The sequence below is a fragment of the Drosophila ficusphila genome, unplaced genomic scaffold (genome assembly GCF_018152265.1).
Source record: "Drosophila ficusphila isolate 14025-0441.05 unplaced genomic scaffold, ASM1815226v1 contig_412, whole genome shotgun sequence".
NCBI classification, from domain to species: Eukaryota; Metazoa; Arthropoda; class Insecta; order Diptera; family Drosophilidae; genus Drosophila; species Drosophila ficusphila.
The window spans coordinates 3,413,402-3,432,377 of record NW_025064326.1 but is presented as its reverse complement, the minus strand read 5'-3'; the positions used below and the strand labels follow the sequence as shown (position 1 = coordinate 3,432,377).

General features: G+C 43.7%; 2 protein-coding genes across 2 annotated transcripts in view; one reads left to right on the top strand and one right to left on the bottom strand.

Annotated features, from left to right (window-relative positions):
* Window positions 1-247: 247 nt before the first annotated feature.
* Window positions 248-4,914, top strand: LOC108094131 (odorant receptor 22c). Its single transcript, XM_017194553.1, has 6 exons — window positions 248-774; window positions 2,049-2,239; window positions 2,332-2,519; window positions 3,913-4,014; window positions 4,638-4,790; window positions 4,864-4,914. Exons 1-6 carry the CDS (start codon window positions 248-250, stop codon window positions 4,912-4,914), a joined length of 1,212 nt encoding a protein of 403 aa, XP_017050042.1.
* A 1,390-nt stretch (window positions 4,915-6,304) lies between these two features.
* The window catches only part of LOC108094168, a 44,561-nt gene continuing 31,889 nt past the window's right edge, over window positions 6,305-18,976 (bottom strand). Inside the window, 7 exon segments of the mRNA XM_017194624.2 lie at window positions 6,305-7,397; window positions 7,400-7,434; window positions 9,568-9,665; window positions 9,740-10,049; window positions 13,756-13,888; window positions 14,780-14,857; window positions 15,047-15,477. Coding sequence (XP_017050113.2) covers window positions 7,302-7,397; window positions 7,400-7,434; window positions 9,568-9,665; window positions 9,740-10,049; window positions 13,756-13,888; window positions 14,780-14,857; window positions 15,047-15,477 — 1,181 coding nt within the window. The 3' untranslated portion in view covers window positions 6,305-7,301.

The following is an 18,976-nucleotide window of genomic DNA, read 5'->3' as shown; positions in this document are numbered from 1 at the left end:
TATTTTTATTTTATTTCCTGAATACACAATATACAAACCAAACTTAGACTAATATTTTATACAAACTTACTAAATTTTATAATTTTTTTTATTGCTCTGCACACCTTCTATCTTCCCCCTGTAATTAGTGTCCTTAAGTGGCTATAAAAGCGGAGTCGCACATTGCTCCTGACAATCGCCCGGAGCAGCTGACCACTCGACTTGCGGAAGGACCCATCGATAGTATCCACTTGAGTTCATCGCAGGAATGATTGACGGCGGGGAGCCTGCCATCGCCGGCCACTTCTACCGCATCCCCCGCCTCTCGGGACGGATTGTGGGCCTCTGGCCGCAGAGGATCAATGGAAACAAAGGTGGTCGTCCTTGGCACGCCCACCTGCTCTTCGGGTTCGCCTTCGCCGTGGTGCTGATGGGGGCGGTGGGCGAGGTGAGCTACGGCTGTGTGCACCTGGACAACCTGGTGGTGGCCCTCGAGGCCTTCTGCCCCGGAACCACCAAGGCGGTGTGCGTGCTCAAGCTGTGGGTCTTCTTCCGCTCCAACAGAAAGTGGGCGGAGCTGGTCCAGCGCCTGCGGCTGATGCTCTGGCAGGCGCGGCGGGAGGAGGGCCAGCGGATGCTGGTCCAGCTGGCCACCACCGCCAACCGGTGGAGCCTGCTGCTCCTCAGCTCCGGCACGATGACCAACACCGCCTTCAACCTGCAGCCGCTGATTATGGGTCTGTATCGCTGGCTCGTCGAGCTGCCGGGCCAGGTGGAGCTGCCCTTTAACATCATGTGAGTGAATCTGATTAGGGTGGACCTTTTCAAATGTTCCCTGGCTAATTGAACTGTTCAATACAGTTAATTGCTTAAATGGGTTAGGAACTCCAAGCCTTAAAATTAAATAAAATTCTATTAGTGGGGGAATGCCGTAACCTTTCAGATAACTGAAGTTTTTAAGAGCATATTTTTAATTTATTATTTAAAAACAAGAAAGGAAGCTAGCTTCGGCAAGCCGCAGCTTATATACCCATGCAGTCATCAAATATGTCGAACAAAACGAATAAAAGCTAGACAACATCGAAGTTAAGACGATTTTTCTATTCATTTTCCATATTTTCGACTATAGATCATATGGGAGCTATACGATATAGTTGTCCGATTTTGATCAAATTTAATTCGTAATTCAAGAGTCGTAAGAAAACTCTATATTCCAAAAATCATACTTGTCTGATGAAAAACAACGATGTTATAATTTTATTTCCATTATTTCTATATAGATTTTTCGATCTTTCCTATGGTAGCTATAAGATATAGATGACCGATTTTTATGAAACTTTTTTTCAAATATAAACGTTGTTAAAAAACTTGATATTCAAAAAATCATGCTCGTGGGATAAAAAACAACGATGTTATCAATTTATTTCCATTAATTCTATATATAATTTTCGATCTCTCCTATGGCAGCTATATGATAGAGTTATCCGATTTTGATCAAATTTAATCCGAAATTCAATAACAGTTAGAAAACGCTATCTTGAAGAATTCAAGTCGATCTGATCAAAAACAACGGAGTAAGAATTTTTAATTTCATTCTCTTGTATGGGAGCTATCCGATATAGTCGCCCGATCCGGCTCGTTCCGACATATATACTGCGTGCAACAACTACACAACTTTTGGGAAAGTTTCAGCGAGATAGCTTTAAAACTGAGAGACTAGTTTAGGCAGAAACGGACAGACGGACAGACGGACAGACGGACAGACGGACAGACGGACAGACGTACAGACGTATTCCGATTCTACTCGTGATGCTGATCAAGAATATATATACTTTATGGGGTCTGAGGTGTCTCCTTCACTGCGTTGCAAACTTCTGGCCAAAATTATAATACCCTTTGCTCTGCAAGGGTATAAAAAACCCAATGTTAGTTGTATTATTTTGCGTTTGAAAACCTTCAATGGATAAACCTTAATGGATATCAATTGCTACTTCCAACCACACTTAAGTTCTGTCCATTGAATATTGTTCCTAACTACAATGCTTTCCGAAATCCTTAATGGGAAACAGCCTGCCTTCGTTCGCCGTGCAGCCAGGACTCTTCCCGTTCACCTACATGATGCTGACCGCTTCCGGGGCATGCACCGTGTTCGCCTTCAGCTTCGTGGACGGCTTCTTCCTCTGCTCGTGCCTCTACATCTGCGGCGTCTTTCGGCTGGTGCAGCAGGACATTCGCAGGATATTCGCCGATTTGCATGGCGGTAAGTGGCAGCTGCTGCTTCTGGAGCAAGACGACAATGCCCATTGCCTTCTCCTGGCCTTCACCAACCCCCTTCCACCCATTCTCCCCCAGATTCAGTAGATACCTTCACGGAGGCCATGAACGCGGAGGTGCGGGAAAAACTGGCCAAAGTCGTCGAGCGGCACAATGCGATTATCGATTTCTGCACGGACCTAACACGCCAGTTCACCGTTATCGTTTTAATGCATTTCCTGTCCGCCGCTTTCGTCCTGTGCTCCACCATCCTGGACATCATGTTGGTAAGCCCTTTGCCAGTGGCGTTTTAGGACCAGATTCCTAAAGGGGAATTGAATAATTTATGAACTACATAGTTTCATTTAGAGAACTCTTCTTTATTAACTCAAGAAAATAGTGCAAACTATTTATTATTATTATATTTAATTCTTGAATAATATTGATTGCCTTTTATTGAGATTTATAAATCAATTCAAGATATCGAACATAATTTGATTAATTAACAAAATATGGATGCGAAACCCCCAAAGTTTTTTGTCTGCGCTCGCCCCTGAATTTCCACATCGCCTTCATTCGGCGGCTGTTTTAAAAGTTTTTCCCTGTTCTCACTGTTTTTCCCCGGATTTTCCTGCCGTTCCGTTCCGATTCGCTTTCCCCGATTTGTTTGTTTGCTTTGTGGCTGCGGCTGCGGCTCTCCGGTGGCAATTTATAAGCGCATGAATTGTTACTGCTCCCGAAAAAAAGTTTTTAATGCGACTTTCGCACGTTTTCCGGTGTCCCGGACACCGGAGACCCATAAGCTGTTTGCTGCAACAGCCGAGCGGCGAAAATGTTCGGAAGAGGATCCTGCCCGACGGCCGCTGGCTTTTGGCCCCAATGGGATAAACGCTGCCAGCACTTTCTTCGCATTCCGCCGCTTCTTTGCGACCCAAAGTGTCGAGTAATCCATTCGAAACTTGTTTATCGCTCGGGGATCCAGTGGCCGGCGATCTATTATTACTTTTTAACTGTGTTCCGGGTGGAAATGAAGGAAACATATACGGCACGAGAAGTTTTGACACGTGCTCCGAGAAAAATATCAACAAAAAGTTCAGAATTCCTTCAAGGATAAAGGAAATGTAATTTATGGCATCGGAAGTATACCCTTAAATGCAGAGCAACGAATCACATTAATTCTATTCTACTTGAGGAACCTATCCTTGAACTAAATTGTTTTGCCCGACCTTAAACTCAGCAGTGAGAAGAGCAGCCAGCCAAAAGTGAAACAAATTCCAAAAGTTCAGAAAAACAAATGCAATTTATTGCCGGCCAATCCAATTGCGGACTACTAAAATTGAGCATTCTCACAGCTTTGTGTACTCTACGACATGCATAAGCTGCATAATTCTTTTTCAATGTCACAATGAAAATGTCAGGCGAGTGGAAAATGGGAAATAGGAAACGGGAAATGGGGGAAAAGCAATCAGACTGCAGCCGCAAGTAGCCCAAGACCATTTGCCAAAGAGTATTTCTTTGATGTTTTCCATTTTCGCAACTACTCGAAAGTGCCACACACTATTTATATAGGATATAATCCCCTGCCGTTTCTCACCACCAGCAATTTCTCTCCAATTAATGACGTCTCTTATCCTGGTCTCCTTTATTCCTTCTCCGGTTCTTCATCTAATGTCTCCGCAGAACACGTCGTCGCTGAGCGGCTTAACCTACATCTGCTACATCATCGCGGCCCTAACGCAACTATTCCTCTACTGCTTCGGCGGCAATCACGTTAGCGAAAGTGTGAGTACGTCTCCTGACCATTTTCCCCGCTCTCCCGCCCTCATAACCCCCCCTCCTCCACTTGCAACGGATCTGCCCATTTCATTTCCATCACTCATTTGGTTCAGGATACTCTTGTGGGAAGCACTCGCGGATTATGAGTTTAAAACTTTGTTATGCTCGATTTTACAACGTGAAAATCTGATGGAAAAATATTCAACCTAATATTTGCCATAGAGAAAAAAATCAACAAAAATATTTTCGTAAATATTGATTTATTTATTTAATGCAGATAGTGAAAGGATAAGTTCGATCCACCAATAAAAATTAGATAACTTTTTCCGCAGAGTATTTCATCATTCGGCTTTTCCCGCTTTCGCTTTCCTTCACTTTCCTGTTATTAGTATTTTCTGTGTTTTTTTTACACAATTCCTGCAATTTCAATTTGACGCTAAACATTAAGCAGCCAGGCGGCCACATAAAAAATGATGTGCCATTCGCAAATTGCACTTGTGATAAAATTTTAATTACACAACAAAGTGGAGGGAAAGCTCCCGCACCCATACACCTCCCATCCCCCTTCGCCCGCTTCATTCATTTCCAGATCCAGAATCATAACCCATTCCACCGACGACTTTTCGCAGAGTGCTGCTGTGGCGGACGTGCTGTACGACATTGAGTGGTACAAATGCGATGCGAGGACTAGGAAAGTGATTTTAATGATATTGCGGCGTTCGCAGCGGGCAAAAACAATTGCGGTGCCGTTTTTTACGCCATCACTGCCGGCTCTTGGTTCAGTATGAGATGCGATGCGATGCGTTGATTATGATAATAAATGTTTATGTTACCGCTCCCCCCTCCTTATTTCAGATACTCAGCACAGCCGGCTCATATATCACGCTGCTGAAGACGTTTCTGTAAGCCTACGCGGCGTATGATTGATATACCGGATTGGGCCTTGTCCTTCGCTGTTTGTTTAAATTAAAACCTGCAACCGAACGGACATTAAATTGCCTGTGAATGAATGTGGTTGGCTAAGGGGTGGTAAGGGGGGGTGGGAAAGGGGGAGGAAAAAGAGCAACAAGTGCTGGCTGTCCTGGCCGTAATTGTTTCATTTAAATATCGCGCTGATCCCCTCGTGCGGATTCCAACTAATGAAAAACACTTGCGGCTATGGGCACATTAATTGGGTCAGCGGTGGGAAAAGCGGTTGGGAAAGCGGTTGGAAAAGCGCAGGGAAGTGCGGAGAGAGGATGGGCAAACAGCGTGGCGGAGACAGTAATGGCGTTTTTATGGCGCCATCTTGAGGTCTGTTGCGCTGTTTTGTTACAACAATATTTTCGTAATTCTTTTCCCCGCCAGAGCAGCAGCAAATATCAATTATAATTTGTGAAATTCGAGGCTGTTATGGTCGGTGAAGCTGCCACAAATGTTTGGCAATCTTCGGGCAAAATTATAACTGGCTTAGATGGATTTTATCTTTAAGGACTCCAAACGAATGCCCAGTTGGGTTTGCAGAAAAGTGACCAAAACCTCTCCGATTTCAAAAAGGCATTCCTGAAAAAATTTGTAGTTTAATTGTCTAGCAAACTGCATCATTAGTTTATTTTTTACTTTTTGGTCGATATTTCGCTTGAGTTAAAAACTCTTTAAACTGATTGCTTAATAGCATTTATCTAAGACTTCTATATAAAGTTCTTTGAGGACAAGCCCAACATATGCTACCAAAACTCACTTTGAACTACCAAGCGATCAGAATGCAATAGGAGGTCGCTACCCTTTTTTTTTAAGATTTTCGAATTGTTTTCAAAAGAATGCTACTCTTAAGATTTTCCGATTGAGAAAAATATGCTACAATTTAGATAGTTTTAGTTTATTTTACATTAATTTAGTATAACTATTCTGTAGGCTAATACTGTAAATTTTTGTCTTGTAAGTACGGAACTAAACAATATATTTAGAAAATTTATTATGGACTTAAAAGGATAATTTAAGAATCTGAAGGCCTTTTTAATTTGTTGAAATTCCTGCACAAAGCACAGCCATTTTCATTTAATCAAAAAACAATCTGATACGCGCTTACGTGGAAATTGTTTTATTTTTATTGAATAAATACATTCCACATATTTTGCCATTTGATTTTATCTTCAATACATTATCTGCATTTGGATTGTATGATTCGACGGCTTCCCCTTTCAAAGAGTTTCTAGTTTCGTTTTTGGTAAGTACTTACTGCAATTCGGAAAATTATTTGCCGCCAGTCAAAATGAAAAGCGCAGTCAATACTTCGTTTCAATTTATTGTTAAAGGAGTTCATTCCATTGATTTATTCATTCGGTTTGTCATCACATAAATTATCTAAAATCTGCTTACTGGCTTACGTGTAGTAAATTCATGCCTACCCATAGTTTACTCGCATGTGCAACACAAAACTTAGTCGGGCATGCCGCAATTGATTTAGTTTCGCAATTTGCTCTTCGCTTTCACATATTGCATTTCGCATTCGTTTTATTCAATTTTCATTCCCATTTCGACGTCGAGTGCCGCGTGACTAAATTTCACTTTGCCCATAAATAAATTCCATACAAGTTAGTGTTTATAATTAAGTTTTTTTTGCTTTTAGTTTATCAGATGAGAGCTTGTCGTTTGCGTTCATGTATATTACAATTTTCGGGTAGTAGCAATACGTTTTGTGGTGTGCGTACTTTTGTGGGTGAGTGGGTGAATGTGTGTGTTAGTGGGTGTGGGTGTGCGGCTCCCATCTCTTGTTATATTTTCCTTTCTTTTCGGTTAGCTTGGCTCTCTGTTAAGACAGCATGAAATGTTTATAAAGTCGACGCGTGTGCGGCTCCTTTGTGCGGAGCGGCAGTAATGAAATAAAATACACACTTTTGTATATGCAAGTATATCTGTAAGCAGCGCCGCATCTTTGTGGTATTTACAGAGAGTGTCATCCTTCTGGTCCTTAGTCCTATGTCCTTCGTCCTTCGTCCTTCGTCCTTCGTCCTGCGTCCTCCTCCATTCCTCTGGCCTTTGCAATTCACGTTCTGCATTTTGCATTGCCTCGCCCGGCTCAGTGTCTCATTTTGCACAATGAAATGTAAATATTAAAAGGAAAACAAACACTCGCCTGAAAGGGAAAGCGACTGTCTTGTTTGCCTTTCCCCGCTTTTTCATGTTTTTCCCCATTTCCCCTCGCCCGTTTTCCATTCCAGAATCCTAAAAAACGGCGCTCGGAAAAAACTGCCAGCGTCATGGAACATAATTTTCTCGTTCTGCTGCAATTAGAGTGCTAACAACTCTCGGTTTCAGTTGCCGGCAGCCAATACCGCTCGCAACAACAACAACTCCAGCAGCAGGACCAGCTGGAGCGGACCGGGGAATCGGGGGGCTCGGAGGGGGGAGGCGCCCCGCTCTTCTGCATCGCAGCGGGATTCTCATCTGGGGAAGACAAACAGTGGCATAATGAACATGTGTATTCAAATTTCGCCGAGGACACAGCCCCATTAGCCGAGCTAGGGCAAATAACTTAATTTAATTGTGACCTACACAGAGAGTAAAAGTGTGTTTGCTTAATACATTTCTAATCAGTCTTGCAGGAACTTAAATAGGTATGAATAGAAAATGTCTAAATAGTTCAGTTCTGAACTTAAAACCTATTCTAGAATTTCTAATGATATATGAGGTACCTATTATTAATATTTATGAAATGCAAAATACACATTAAATAGCTAATTTCTTGCTATGTATAGCTGGTTCTGACTTTGAAGTGGGGCATGCTGAATGGGAATCGGCTGGGAAGCTGGCTGCTTGTTTGTCCCGACTAGATAAATGACATATGTGTGTCTGCGTAGACGCAATATTTCTGCGGCCTTTCCCGCCCGAGCAAATGTTATTCCGGGCGCATCATTTGTCAATGCTTTGTTTTGACTCGTCGCAAAGGCTACATATAGGCCACGCCCCCCGCCTCCACGCACAGATTTTTAAGGACCCATAAGTTGGGTTTGGGGTTGGGGTCGGGCGACATGAGTAATGGGTGGAATGTGCTCTGCGTGGAAAGGGTATCGGGGGTCTATAAATAAGTTGCGAAATTGGATTTCCATTTCTGTTAAATCATTTTTATCGTTCTCAAAAGGGAGTGGAAAGTGGCAAGAATAATTGAAGCTTTGGTAGAGATTTAAATACTGCCTATAAAGTTGGAAATAATTTCTGGAATTTCCAGTAACTACTTAGGTTACTTGTGAGCTATTAAATTGTTATAGAAATCCATCCAAAGATCTCCCCGTAGAGCATTTCCCAGGTCGCCATCACATCGCGTAGACCAACACTTCGCTCTTATCATTTTTCTTAAAATTTTATTGCCCTTGATTTATTATCTGTATTTGTGCAAGCCGTCAGAGTCCCAGTCGCAGTCACAGTGGCTCCTCCACGCCACGGATCCTCCGCTATCTGGGCTCCCACTGCCAGGCCAACTCGCGCCCTTTGTGCCACATGTGGGGCATGATTAAGTGCCTTTTTGCAACTTACTTCTGACATTTAATCATATTTATTACGGCTCTGCATCGGCGGCGAGTCGAGTGCCTCGTGGCAGAGCAGCCAGTTGCTCTTTAAAATGCAAATTCCCGTCCGTACAACGTTTTCATTTGAATAAACAACTTAACAACTTAAGTGCTGGACATTTCGCTTAACATTTGATACGGCATAAAAACTAAGACTACAAGCCAAATGGCTGGGCCTTCAATTTGCTGCGAATGTCCTGCCATAAAAGGCCGCAAAAAACAGTGGAAATTGCCGGACAAAAGACGCGTCAAGTTTATGCCCCTCATTTCGCAGCTTAAAACGTCTTAATTCCCGTCTAATTTATGTGTAAAATATGCAAAGCCAAGTCACTGAGTTGTGCTCCTCCGGCCGCATTACTCATACGCCAAGTTGGCCGGGCCGCAGAACTCCCAAACAAACACAGTCGTCCAAATGATGGAGTGGGGCAAGAACTTGTAGTTTTTGGGCCACGTCTATGAACGAATGGCTTTGGATACAGTGCTGGCCATAAAATTATTCACTTCTCTGCGCCTCAGAGAAGGACTGTGCGTAATGATAGTTGGCTTTCGGGAGTCAACTGCTCGTGGGGCATCAACTTCTCCTGCTTTTGGCTCTGGCACTTGGAATTCCAGCTGCCGGGGTAACAGATAGGCTTATGCAGACCTGCAAGCACCTGAGACGGAAGCCAAATGCTGGATGCACTCGAAGAAAATAGGTAAGGGAATAACGGAAGAAGGTTTCCATACTTAATCCATAAATAAAACTAGAAATCATTATAAGAGCAAATTAATATTCATTTTGGAAAAACTATAAGAGTAATTAATAGTTTTCCAGTAATTAAATAAATCTAAACAAATATAAAAGCTAATAGTTTTGACCTAATTAAAAATAGATACTTATGGATCCTAATCTACATTTAACAATCTATATACTGAGGGAAATTGAAGGAAATTCTTTTTGTTTCAATGTAAGCCTGGGCTAATTTGGTCTGCGTGTGTAGTGGGCAACATTCGCTGGCTCACTCCCAGGACTCACCATTAATCACATGGACGAGGACACTGGCGCTGCTGGCCGTCGTGGGCTGACACGTGTAGTTGCCGGTGTCCGTGGTCTGGGCATTCGAGATGCGGAGCCTGCGGAGGATTAGGAGGCCGGGTGCGAACAACTCAATTACGGACATAAAGGGGTTAAAAGTGGGAGGACCCACCTGGACTTGAGGGTATCGCCCAGCTGCGACTCCATGGCGATGCGCGTGGCGAACTCTTTCTGCAGGTCCACCTCGCTCATCAGGTCGTTGGGGGAGGACGGGTCCTCGGGCGTCCTTGCGGGTGGCTCCTCCGGCTGGCCGTCGTCGGCGTCGAAGGGCGTGATCATGTGCTCGCCGCGGTACCAGTAAATCGGGCCAATGTCCTTCACCGACGGCTGCTGCACCAGACAGTTGAGGATGATGGCGCTGCCCGCCTTGAAGTGCAGATCCGGCGGGCCACTGATGACCGCCTTGGCGTCCGGAGATATTTCTGGGGGAAGGTTAAAGATGAACACACAAATGAAATGAAAACACGCATCCGAGGTGGGAAACCGAAATCAATTTGGGGCAATCGCTCGTAAAACGAATTCGCAACCAACTGGATGCACATAAAAACTTTTAATCATAAAACTTTATGGAATAACTTTTCAATTGCACTAAATTTAAGTAAGCCCGGTGGAAAGGCCATAAAGGGGGCGGCAAAATCGGGGGGCTGGGAAAATCACACCAGACACGTAAGCAAACTTATATGACTGTGTGTGAACGAACACACACATCCGCATCCATATGGAAAGTCACATACGTGGCTGCTGCGAAACTGGGTTAATAATAAGATTTATTATGCATTGGACTGTGCAAATAATAATAATTAAAAAATATAACCAAAAACTGGAGACACGCGTGGCCAAAATGAAATAAAAACCCAGTCGCGGAACAGTGGTTTCGAATTTAGATTTGAGTTGTTAAGGTACAGAAATGTTATGTACTGAAGTATACGGTTAGCTTGTTACTTATTAATAAACACATTAGTATTCGAATCACATTTACTTCGTTACCATATATATTGAATATTTTTGTATATTAAAAATATTATATAATCCAAATTAAAAAGGTTACGCGATTCCTGCTTCTCTGATCCACTGTGCCACAGGCGTTGGCTGGAGCAGCTCATAAAAGTGCATATGATGATGATTACATGGCTCGCAGGATGCTCAGGGGTAACCCACGAATGGAGAAGGGTCAGGGGGTTGGAGGAGAGGTTAAGGGGGTTTCAGGGGGTTTCGGAGATTCCAGGGGTTAAAGCGTCTGCTGGAGATCCGCTGCAATCCGCGTTGCACTCCCCGTTTCTCGCTGGCTTTTTCCGTCTGTTTGTTTGCGTCTGTGGCATATGTGCAAAGTGTGAGTTAAAAAATCCCATTGCGCCATTAAGTGCGTATGTATTTGTATCTGCTTCTGGCCAAAACCCCCCTCCCCCTTCCAGACACGCCCACTTTTTCGAGAGTGTTTGTGCAGTGTCACTGCGTTAAAGGCAATTAACACCCGGCTGAGGGGAGGAAAAAGGAAAACCAAAAGAGAGAGACGGAGACAGGCAGCTGCAGCAACAATTTTCCCCCATTCCACTGTTTTTCATTTCGTTTCGTTTCATTTCAGATTTTCATTTTTCCTTCATTTTTCAGCAGCTGTCGCTAAAGTTCTGCGTGCATTTTGTGTGGCGGCGCATGAAGTTTTTTAATTTAAATATTTCATGAAAATAAAACAATATGCAATGTGACCTGCGAGCAATAACAAAAAGAGTGGAGCTGCGCAAAACGTGTTTTCCTTTCTAAGGTCAACTGTTTGTAATTACCGCTTAGAAGGGCGTAAAAACCGAAACGGAATCAAGGCAATAGTTAAATTAAATTCGTGGTGAGATTGCAGCACGCGCAAAAAAGTATGCTATAAAAATAAAACTGTTTATAAGCCAAAGGAAATGCAGTGGAAAATGCAAACCTTTAATGGAGCGAAACTTGTGAAAATCGTAGGCAAAATTGCTGAACTAAAAATTAGTTTGCTGTGTACGTTGTTGCGTGTCCAAATTAAGTGAACATAATATTCAGAAGAACAAAGAGAACAATGTTGCTTTTTGAAAGCTCTTCTTTTATTTCGCGCCACAAAGGCATAAAAAATACTTTACGCAATGCGCAATTTTTTCTCCTTTTTTTTAAGGATTAAACAATCAATTTCGCCGCTAATTGCTGTTGAAATATGGCATATATTTTTCTTAAAATATACGCGCATAAATTCAACCTTTTAATGTGTCATCTTAGGGCATACTTTATGCATATTTATTTTGAATATTTCACGGACCCCTGGTGGACGAACCGCCCCGGGCAAAATTTATATCAGGCATAAATCTTTTTTGTGGAAAAAGATGCGAAAAACTGCGTTACGTTGAGGGAAAAATAAAATCGTTTGGGTGGGACGCATAAATTTACATAATGACATTAATTAAATGCAATGCACCGCAACAGCGAGCAAAGGAGCTGCAGGAACACAGGAGCGGAAAATAAAAGTAAAAAACGACGCGGCGGGCGAAGAGTTAAGCGCCTTGCGAAAGTCACTCATACGACACGTATGCCGATAATGTTATTAAGGACGCCGCCAGTTTGCCAGTATGCCAGCCTGTCACCAGTGGCCACTGTCCACTGTTCACCGTCCGCTGTCCACTGTCCGTTGTTCACCGTCCACTGTCCACTCGACTGCTGTCAGGCTCCTTTGGAAATTGTTTCATTAACGTAAATTAAAATGCATACGGCCATGAAGAAAATGTAATCGGAAATTCGTTTGTAAGCGTCAGAGCAGGAAATCAGGAAAGGGGCAAGCGGAAAATAAAGCACCCTGACTGACAAACAGACAGACAGACTAACAGACAGACAAAAATGCATCGCGCCCAAGTGCATAATCGGAAACTTAAAAAGGCATCGCCGACTGATTTGCATAAGTGGCTGACAGCAGATGCCGACAGGACCTGTCAGCAGCTCGGCTCTGGGTTGTCCTTTATTACTTCTTCGGCCCCTCGACACTCTTAAATCCACCGCACCATCGCACTTGTCGCCTTGTCGCGCCGGTGGTTTAAAGTCCAAACAACTTCCGATTTAATGGCACATTCTTGAGCTCTAAAGTTCCTTGGCAGCCCATCAAAATCAATATGCAAATTGATTGTTTTTTAAACGGATTGAGATTACGAATTAACGCCGATACAATGAGGCAATCAGGAGATCAAGGGAATTCCATTATGTGCAGGTATTAAGGAAGGGAGGGTTTCGTTTTCAATTTTATCATAAGACAAACGTCTTTGAAGGGAAGTAGGGGTAGCACTCAATAAAATGGTTACTTCAAAGTAATTTATGATTTCCCTTTTACAAAATAATGAACTGTGATGATTTGAAATGGGAAATGTTAACTGATTAAAATGATAATCGTTTGCTATTTAAATAGGGTGAATGTTTCACCCAAAAATAAGATGCAACTTGAATATCCTTAGTGAATATAAATTAACTAATTAGGAAGACCGCCTTTCAGTCGCAATCTGGTAAAGATCCTGGCACCCAGTTTGTCATTCCGCAACAAGGCCATCATCAATTAATCATTACTGGTGGATTTGGGAGTCACTAGCGCAGACAATAGACATTGTATTCGATTCTTGGGACACGGAAGGCCAAAGCCGAAGCGAACGGGTGACGCACTGCCAGCTAATTATATGCGGACACACGCATTATGCATGGCTCATTAAAGCGCTGAATACATTTCCAATCGGTGGCCGTAATCCCGCCGGGTTGACATGCTAATTAGCTCAGCGGCTCCGGCGGCATGTAAGCCCGGAACCCGGGGCCAAAAACCCAGTGCCAGGACCTCGCTTTTCATTTGTTTATTTATTTATGACCCGAAATGCGAAATTAAAAATGTATGCCTAGAGGCGGTCGAACCGAAACTGAAGAAGAACGTAAATCGGTCCGGGGATGCGGATTCCGGACGGCATATACTATACATAATTGCGACCTGAGGAGCTCCCGCTGAAAACCGAATTAACATTTTTAATAAAGCCAGCGGCTACTGGGTAAACAGCAGGCGGGCAGGCAGGCAGGCCAAAGAAAAGCAAACACAGCAGCAATAATCATCGCAATAAAGGAAATTCATTTAGGGATCCGCCCACTCACCGATGATGTTCAGCTGAAAGGCCATGGACATTTTGGGCTCCGTGTTCACCTGGCACTCGTAGATGCCGCTGTCCTTCGCCAGCGGCGACTTCACGTGCAGCGTCCACTCCCTGGAGTCCTTCGATTCGGTCACCTGTCGAGAAAACAATTTCAGTTTCACTATATAGTTTACAGATTCCAGTTTGCAGTTTACAGATTTCAGTTTTCATTATTCGTCTGATGGACGGACTTTCAATTCAATTCGCTCTGTCAGTCTCGGCGGAATAATTATTCGCTTTCACGGCAACAATTGCAAGGCTGCAATTTTGTATTTCCATTCAATTGTGTTTTTATTTTCCATGGAAATTAAGCAATTATACAATTGAATGTTTGTTCGTTTGTTTGTTTGTTTGTTTGTTTGTTTGCTGGCTGGTTTGCAGCTCAGTGGGCTCAAGAGGGGCAGTGGCTGGATGGCTCTGAGTTATGAGTTGGATTAGCCACTGAAATATCGTTTATGCATGCATAATGAAAGTGGCCTTATGGCCATAATTCCCCCTGAGAGAGACGCACGGAGTTGACTTTTACATTGTGGCCGATACTTTATCGGGATTTGTGTTGTGTTTTGTTTGCAGCTAATCTGCGGCTGGATCTGGGGATTTCGTTTGGTTTATTGGTTTAGATTTGCAGGTTGTTCACCTTTTTTTGGATGCTTGTTGTGGTAAACTAACCTGACAGATTTCGGATTTGCTCTGGGATTTCAGTTAAATACTATGTGCACTTAAAACATTTAGAGAATGAATAACTAAATATTTTATTGTAAATATTGTTTAATAAATATCTACTATCACCATCTGTTAACTTTGCCTAACGAAAACCCACTTAATTCGTTCCTCTTTAACTTAAGACTCCTTTTAGCTGCGTATTTCTTTCTCCGCAAGTGGAAATCTTTGGGAAAATTCCCCCCATTCAGAAATTAACCCACTGAAGTCCCAGGGCTGCCTCGGCCATCGCATTCAATTAGTAAGCGAATACGGGATGGACCCACCTGGAATCGCTTGTCCGAGGTGTAGGTGGCGGTGCCGACGGTCAGGATATGCAGATCACGTTTCCGTATCCAGGATACCTGTTGAGCGGAGGAAGCGGCAATACGAGGAAAGCGGGGAAAGCGTGGAAAGCGGGGAAAGCGGAAAAGAGCGGGAGAAGACAGAAATTTGATTAACGAGTGCACATCCACATGATATACTCGATGTCCTTGGCACGCATCTTCATCACTGTTTCCCCCAAGAGGAGCTGGTTGGCTCCTTGGACTCACCGATTTGTCATGGAGACTGTCCACGCGGCATTTAATTATGGCCTCCGTGTGGCCAGTGCGTCCGGTGATGTTGCGCGGCATGCCAAAGTCGAAAATTGGCAACGACTGCGCGGAGTCCTGCCCCAGTTCCCCCTCCATCTCCCTCTCTCTCTCCCTCTCCCTTTCCCTCTCCGTGTCCGATTGGGCAAAGAGATCGGAGCCAAAGGACGCGTCCAGGAAGGCTAAACTCTTGAAAGTGTGATTCGTGGCTTCCGTTTGTGGCCCGTTGGCCGCCGCAAACGTTGAATAACTGGATGGCGATGCTGCCGCCGCCGCTGCCGCTGATGGCGACGCTGATGGTGATGATGACAGGAATGTCGACAGGGTTGGGCCATCATCGCCGGAGTCATCCGGTTGCCCAGTGGACGCAGCCGCAGCACCAGCAGCCATTCCTGCAAAATATAACAAAGGAACTGGGTGAGCACGCGGTTCGCAAACAGGAAACGGATGAAATGCACTCGCAAAAACACATAGCTACACAAATATTTATTCACGAGAAAAGTATAATGTATTCAAAGATGCCCAAAGAAAATAAAAGCCCCATAAATATACAAGTTTCCCAGACTTTCTTCTATCCATTTATATTTTCTTAAATAGACAATCCTTTTTTTTCCCGTCTGTAAGAAATGTTTGGCTCCTTGTTCTTGTTGGCCAAATGAATTTATAACTCGGTCGGGCTCCCCCCCTCTGGGCATTCATCATGCTGGGTCTTTTGATTTGATTTGTAACCACTTTGGCCACAACTTTTTGCTTCCCCTCGACGACCGACCGACCGACCGACCACAAAGTAACTTCAATTCAATTCACTTTCATCCTTGCTGCCGCCCGCAAATCGCACAATTTAAGCAAATAAATTCCGTTCTGGCTTAAAGCTGCGGGCCGCGCACAATTTGCATTTAATTTATTAGCGCTCCGCATTTTTATTCCGCCACTGCATATGTGCACAAATATTTTGCATATCAATTCAGCTTTACATTTTCCGCGGCGACAATTTAAGCATCGTATCCGAAGAGCCAAAGTGACAAATTCAATTTGCTGGCAGCAAAACAATAAAGGGAACAAAAATGCAAAATGGAAAATGGGAAAAATAAAATAATGTGCAACAAGCTACAAATAAAGTCAAAACGAAATATTAAGCATCCGCCATGTTGTCTCGACAGCAGCGACAGCAAATATTTGCAAATATGCCAACTAAAAAAACAAGGCAAAAAAAATTACTTTTAAATTCAAATCAACAGGGAATTTGATGTGGACGACGATGACGGTCGAGGGGAAAAGTGGGGGAAAATCGTGGGGGAGGGGGAGAGGGAAAATGCCCAGCTGAGAGCAGGGAAATTGGGGATATTGGATTGAGTTTGAAGTTGGCTATAAAGTTAAATAGAATTTTTCACGACATCCGCGGGGGGTTTCAGGCAGGAACACTTCGCGTATATTCAATAACTGGTTTTCGGGAAATGGATTTCCAATTTTTGTAACCTTTAAAGAACTTCAATCGAAAATCTATTTTGAAGGGGATTTTTATTCAGCAACAAAAACCTTGACCTTCTTTAAATTATTTCTCTCATTTTGATTTCAATTTTCTCGGAAATTCCTAGCCTATTACAATGTAATGGATATTCTCATTTGTCCGATCATAAAAATGTTCCTTTTACTTGCGCACATTCCCATAAATTTAGTAGAGAAGGAATTTTGCCACAGATTACACGACCAGCTGCAGCTCCTTTAATCTTGTTTCTATTTTCACATAATTTTCAGTCAATTCCTGGGATTATCCACCCTCGACATCCCTCGGCCTCCTGCGACCTTCTAGGGTATCCTGGCATTCGTGGACTGAATTCGGCCGCCGAACCCATGTTATATGCGTACACTCGAACGGAGGGGGCTCTGGCAAACAAACTTTTTATTTTGCTGCGACCTACTTAAAGGCTCCTCAGTACCTCCCCCATCGGACCGAAAAATCCCCGACATTGGATGCCGACTGTGAGTCGTCTGGGTTCACCACATGAGGTCATGGAAATGCTTTCCGTTTGTTGTTTTTCTTTATGCGCTGCTGTAAAGTAAAGTAGCAAATTTGTATTTTATTGTTTGTCGCCAGCAAGAAAGCGTGTACAAACAAACAAAAAGAGAACCTAAAAATCTGCGTCTGCCAACGCTGCGAATGAGTGATTCTCCCCCCGCTGCCAGCAAGTGGAATTTTTCCAGCAAAATGCTCAAAGGAAAAGTCGCTGGATGAACGAATATTTTAGGGAAATTCCCAGACATCTTCCCCGCCAGCTGCAGTCGCTGTGCCAGCTGGGAAAGCGATTTTCCATCATTACCATCAATAACTTCATCATTGGCATGCCATTTCCACGCTTTTCCCAGAACGCTTCAAAGTTGGGCGATTCGGCCACAAAAACTGTGCAACTTGCTAAACAAATTTAAGCAAATAAAAGAGCAGGGAGTTCGGTTGTTTTGTGTGTGTGTTTTTTTCGGGTAGATTTTTTCACTAAGCCGCAAAGCTTTTTTGAGTATTTCCTTTACCAAATTCTTTTTTCGTGCCTATTTCTGCGGAGGGGAAATCCCCCTGCAACAAAACCCGAAACTGATTTCGCAGTGCAGCCAAAGGCGGCTGAAAGTTGGTCGCCGCGTTTTGTGTTTTTGGCCAGTGTTTGCTGTAGGTCGCGGCACGCCCCCTTTTCCGCGACCCGCCCCTTTCAACAGCTTCCGGACTCCCCTTCTCCCGATGATCCTGCCCCACCAGTTCTTGCCAAAAACATACACACAAACGCACACATCTGCCACAAGTGTTTCGGCGAAATATTCGTGCTGCGCCTGCAGCGATTCGTGTGCATTTGGCAAAGCACTTAAAATGACAAAAATAACAGCAAAACACTAGACAAGCGAGGCGAACAAAGGCGCAGACCGGAGGAGGAGGAGGATCCTGTCAAACATTTGGCTGCGCAATCCTTTCCACTGCGGCATCTGGTTGGGGTTGGGGTTGGTGTTGGGGTTGGTGTTGGGGTTTCGGGTTTACGGCTCTTTGAAGCTGCAGATTTCGGAGGGGTTTGGTTTTAATGAAGCCAGTCGATGCAATTAAAGCCACTGTTAAACGGAGATATGGTTGGTTAACTCCAAGTTCTATTTAATTAACAGTGGGGGATTATTCCAAAGAATAGTGGTTAATAAAATACTAAATCAAATGGTACATAACATAGCTAACAAGATTGCAAATAAACTAGTTAATAAAATAGTAAACAAAATAAACAAAAATTTGCATATTCTGCATTCCGATTTATTGCTTTTATTTTAAGCAAAATGTATCCCCTAGACGAACCCTTTCAGGACACTATTTGCGATACAAATTCTGTATTCCCCCGCTGACAGCTTGTTCTATTTAAAGAGTCGAGTGCGGAGGCAAACGAAAAACGTCGCCTTATGTCAAGTCTCCGAATCGAGTTGGCAGCTCCGGGGTTTCGGGGGTCAAAGGTCGGGGTATGAGGGAAAAACAAGGGAATAAATTGAAATGGCAGGCAATTGAAAACTACCCACGGATTTGTCAGAATCTGTCTGGCTTAGCGTGGCATAAGCATATCCCATTTTCGGATATGAAAACGTGGAGAAGCGCTGTGCTGACAGGCGAGCGGAAGATGTCCTTTAAGCCGAGCCAAATGTCGGGATACAAGAAACAAGACAGGGTTCAATAAACGCTCCCCCGGATCCAAGTTCCAACTGCCGCCTGCTGGTGCCCAGAAATCTGATTATTTATGAAGTGCCTCAGCCGGGTGCTCGCTCGGCACTCCCAACGGAGTGGCAAGTGTCTATAAAAATAGCAAAACACCAGACGAATTATAATGAGTCCGGAGCTCGGGACTCGGGACTCAGGACTCGCAACTGAACTCACGTTGCGAA

What these genes read in the sequence shown, in the direction of transcription:
- LOC108094131 (XM_017194553.1), top strand. Translation starts at nt 248, where the DNA reads ATGATTGACGGCGGGGAGCCTGCCATCGCCGGCCACTTCTACCGCATC. An exon ending in GAGCTGCCCTTTAACATCAT is followed by an intron (nt 775 to 2,048) that starts GTGAGTGAATCT and finishes AATGGGAAACAG; the next exon opens with CCTGCCTTCGTTCGCCGTGC. An exon ending in GCAATCACGTTAGCGAAAGT is followed by an intron (nt 4,015 to 4,637) that starts GTGAGTACGTCT and finishes GACTTTTCGCAG; the next exon opens with AGTGCTGCTGTGGCGGACGT.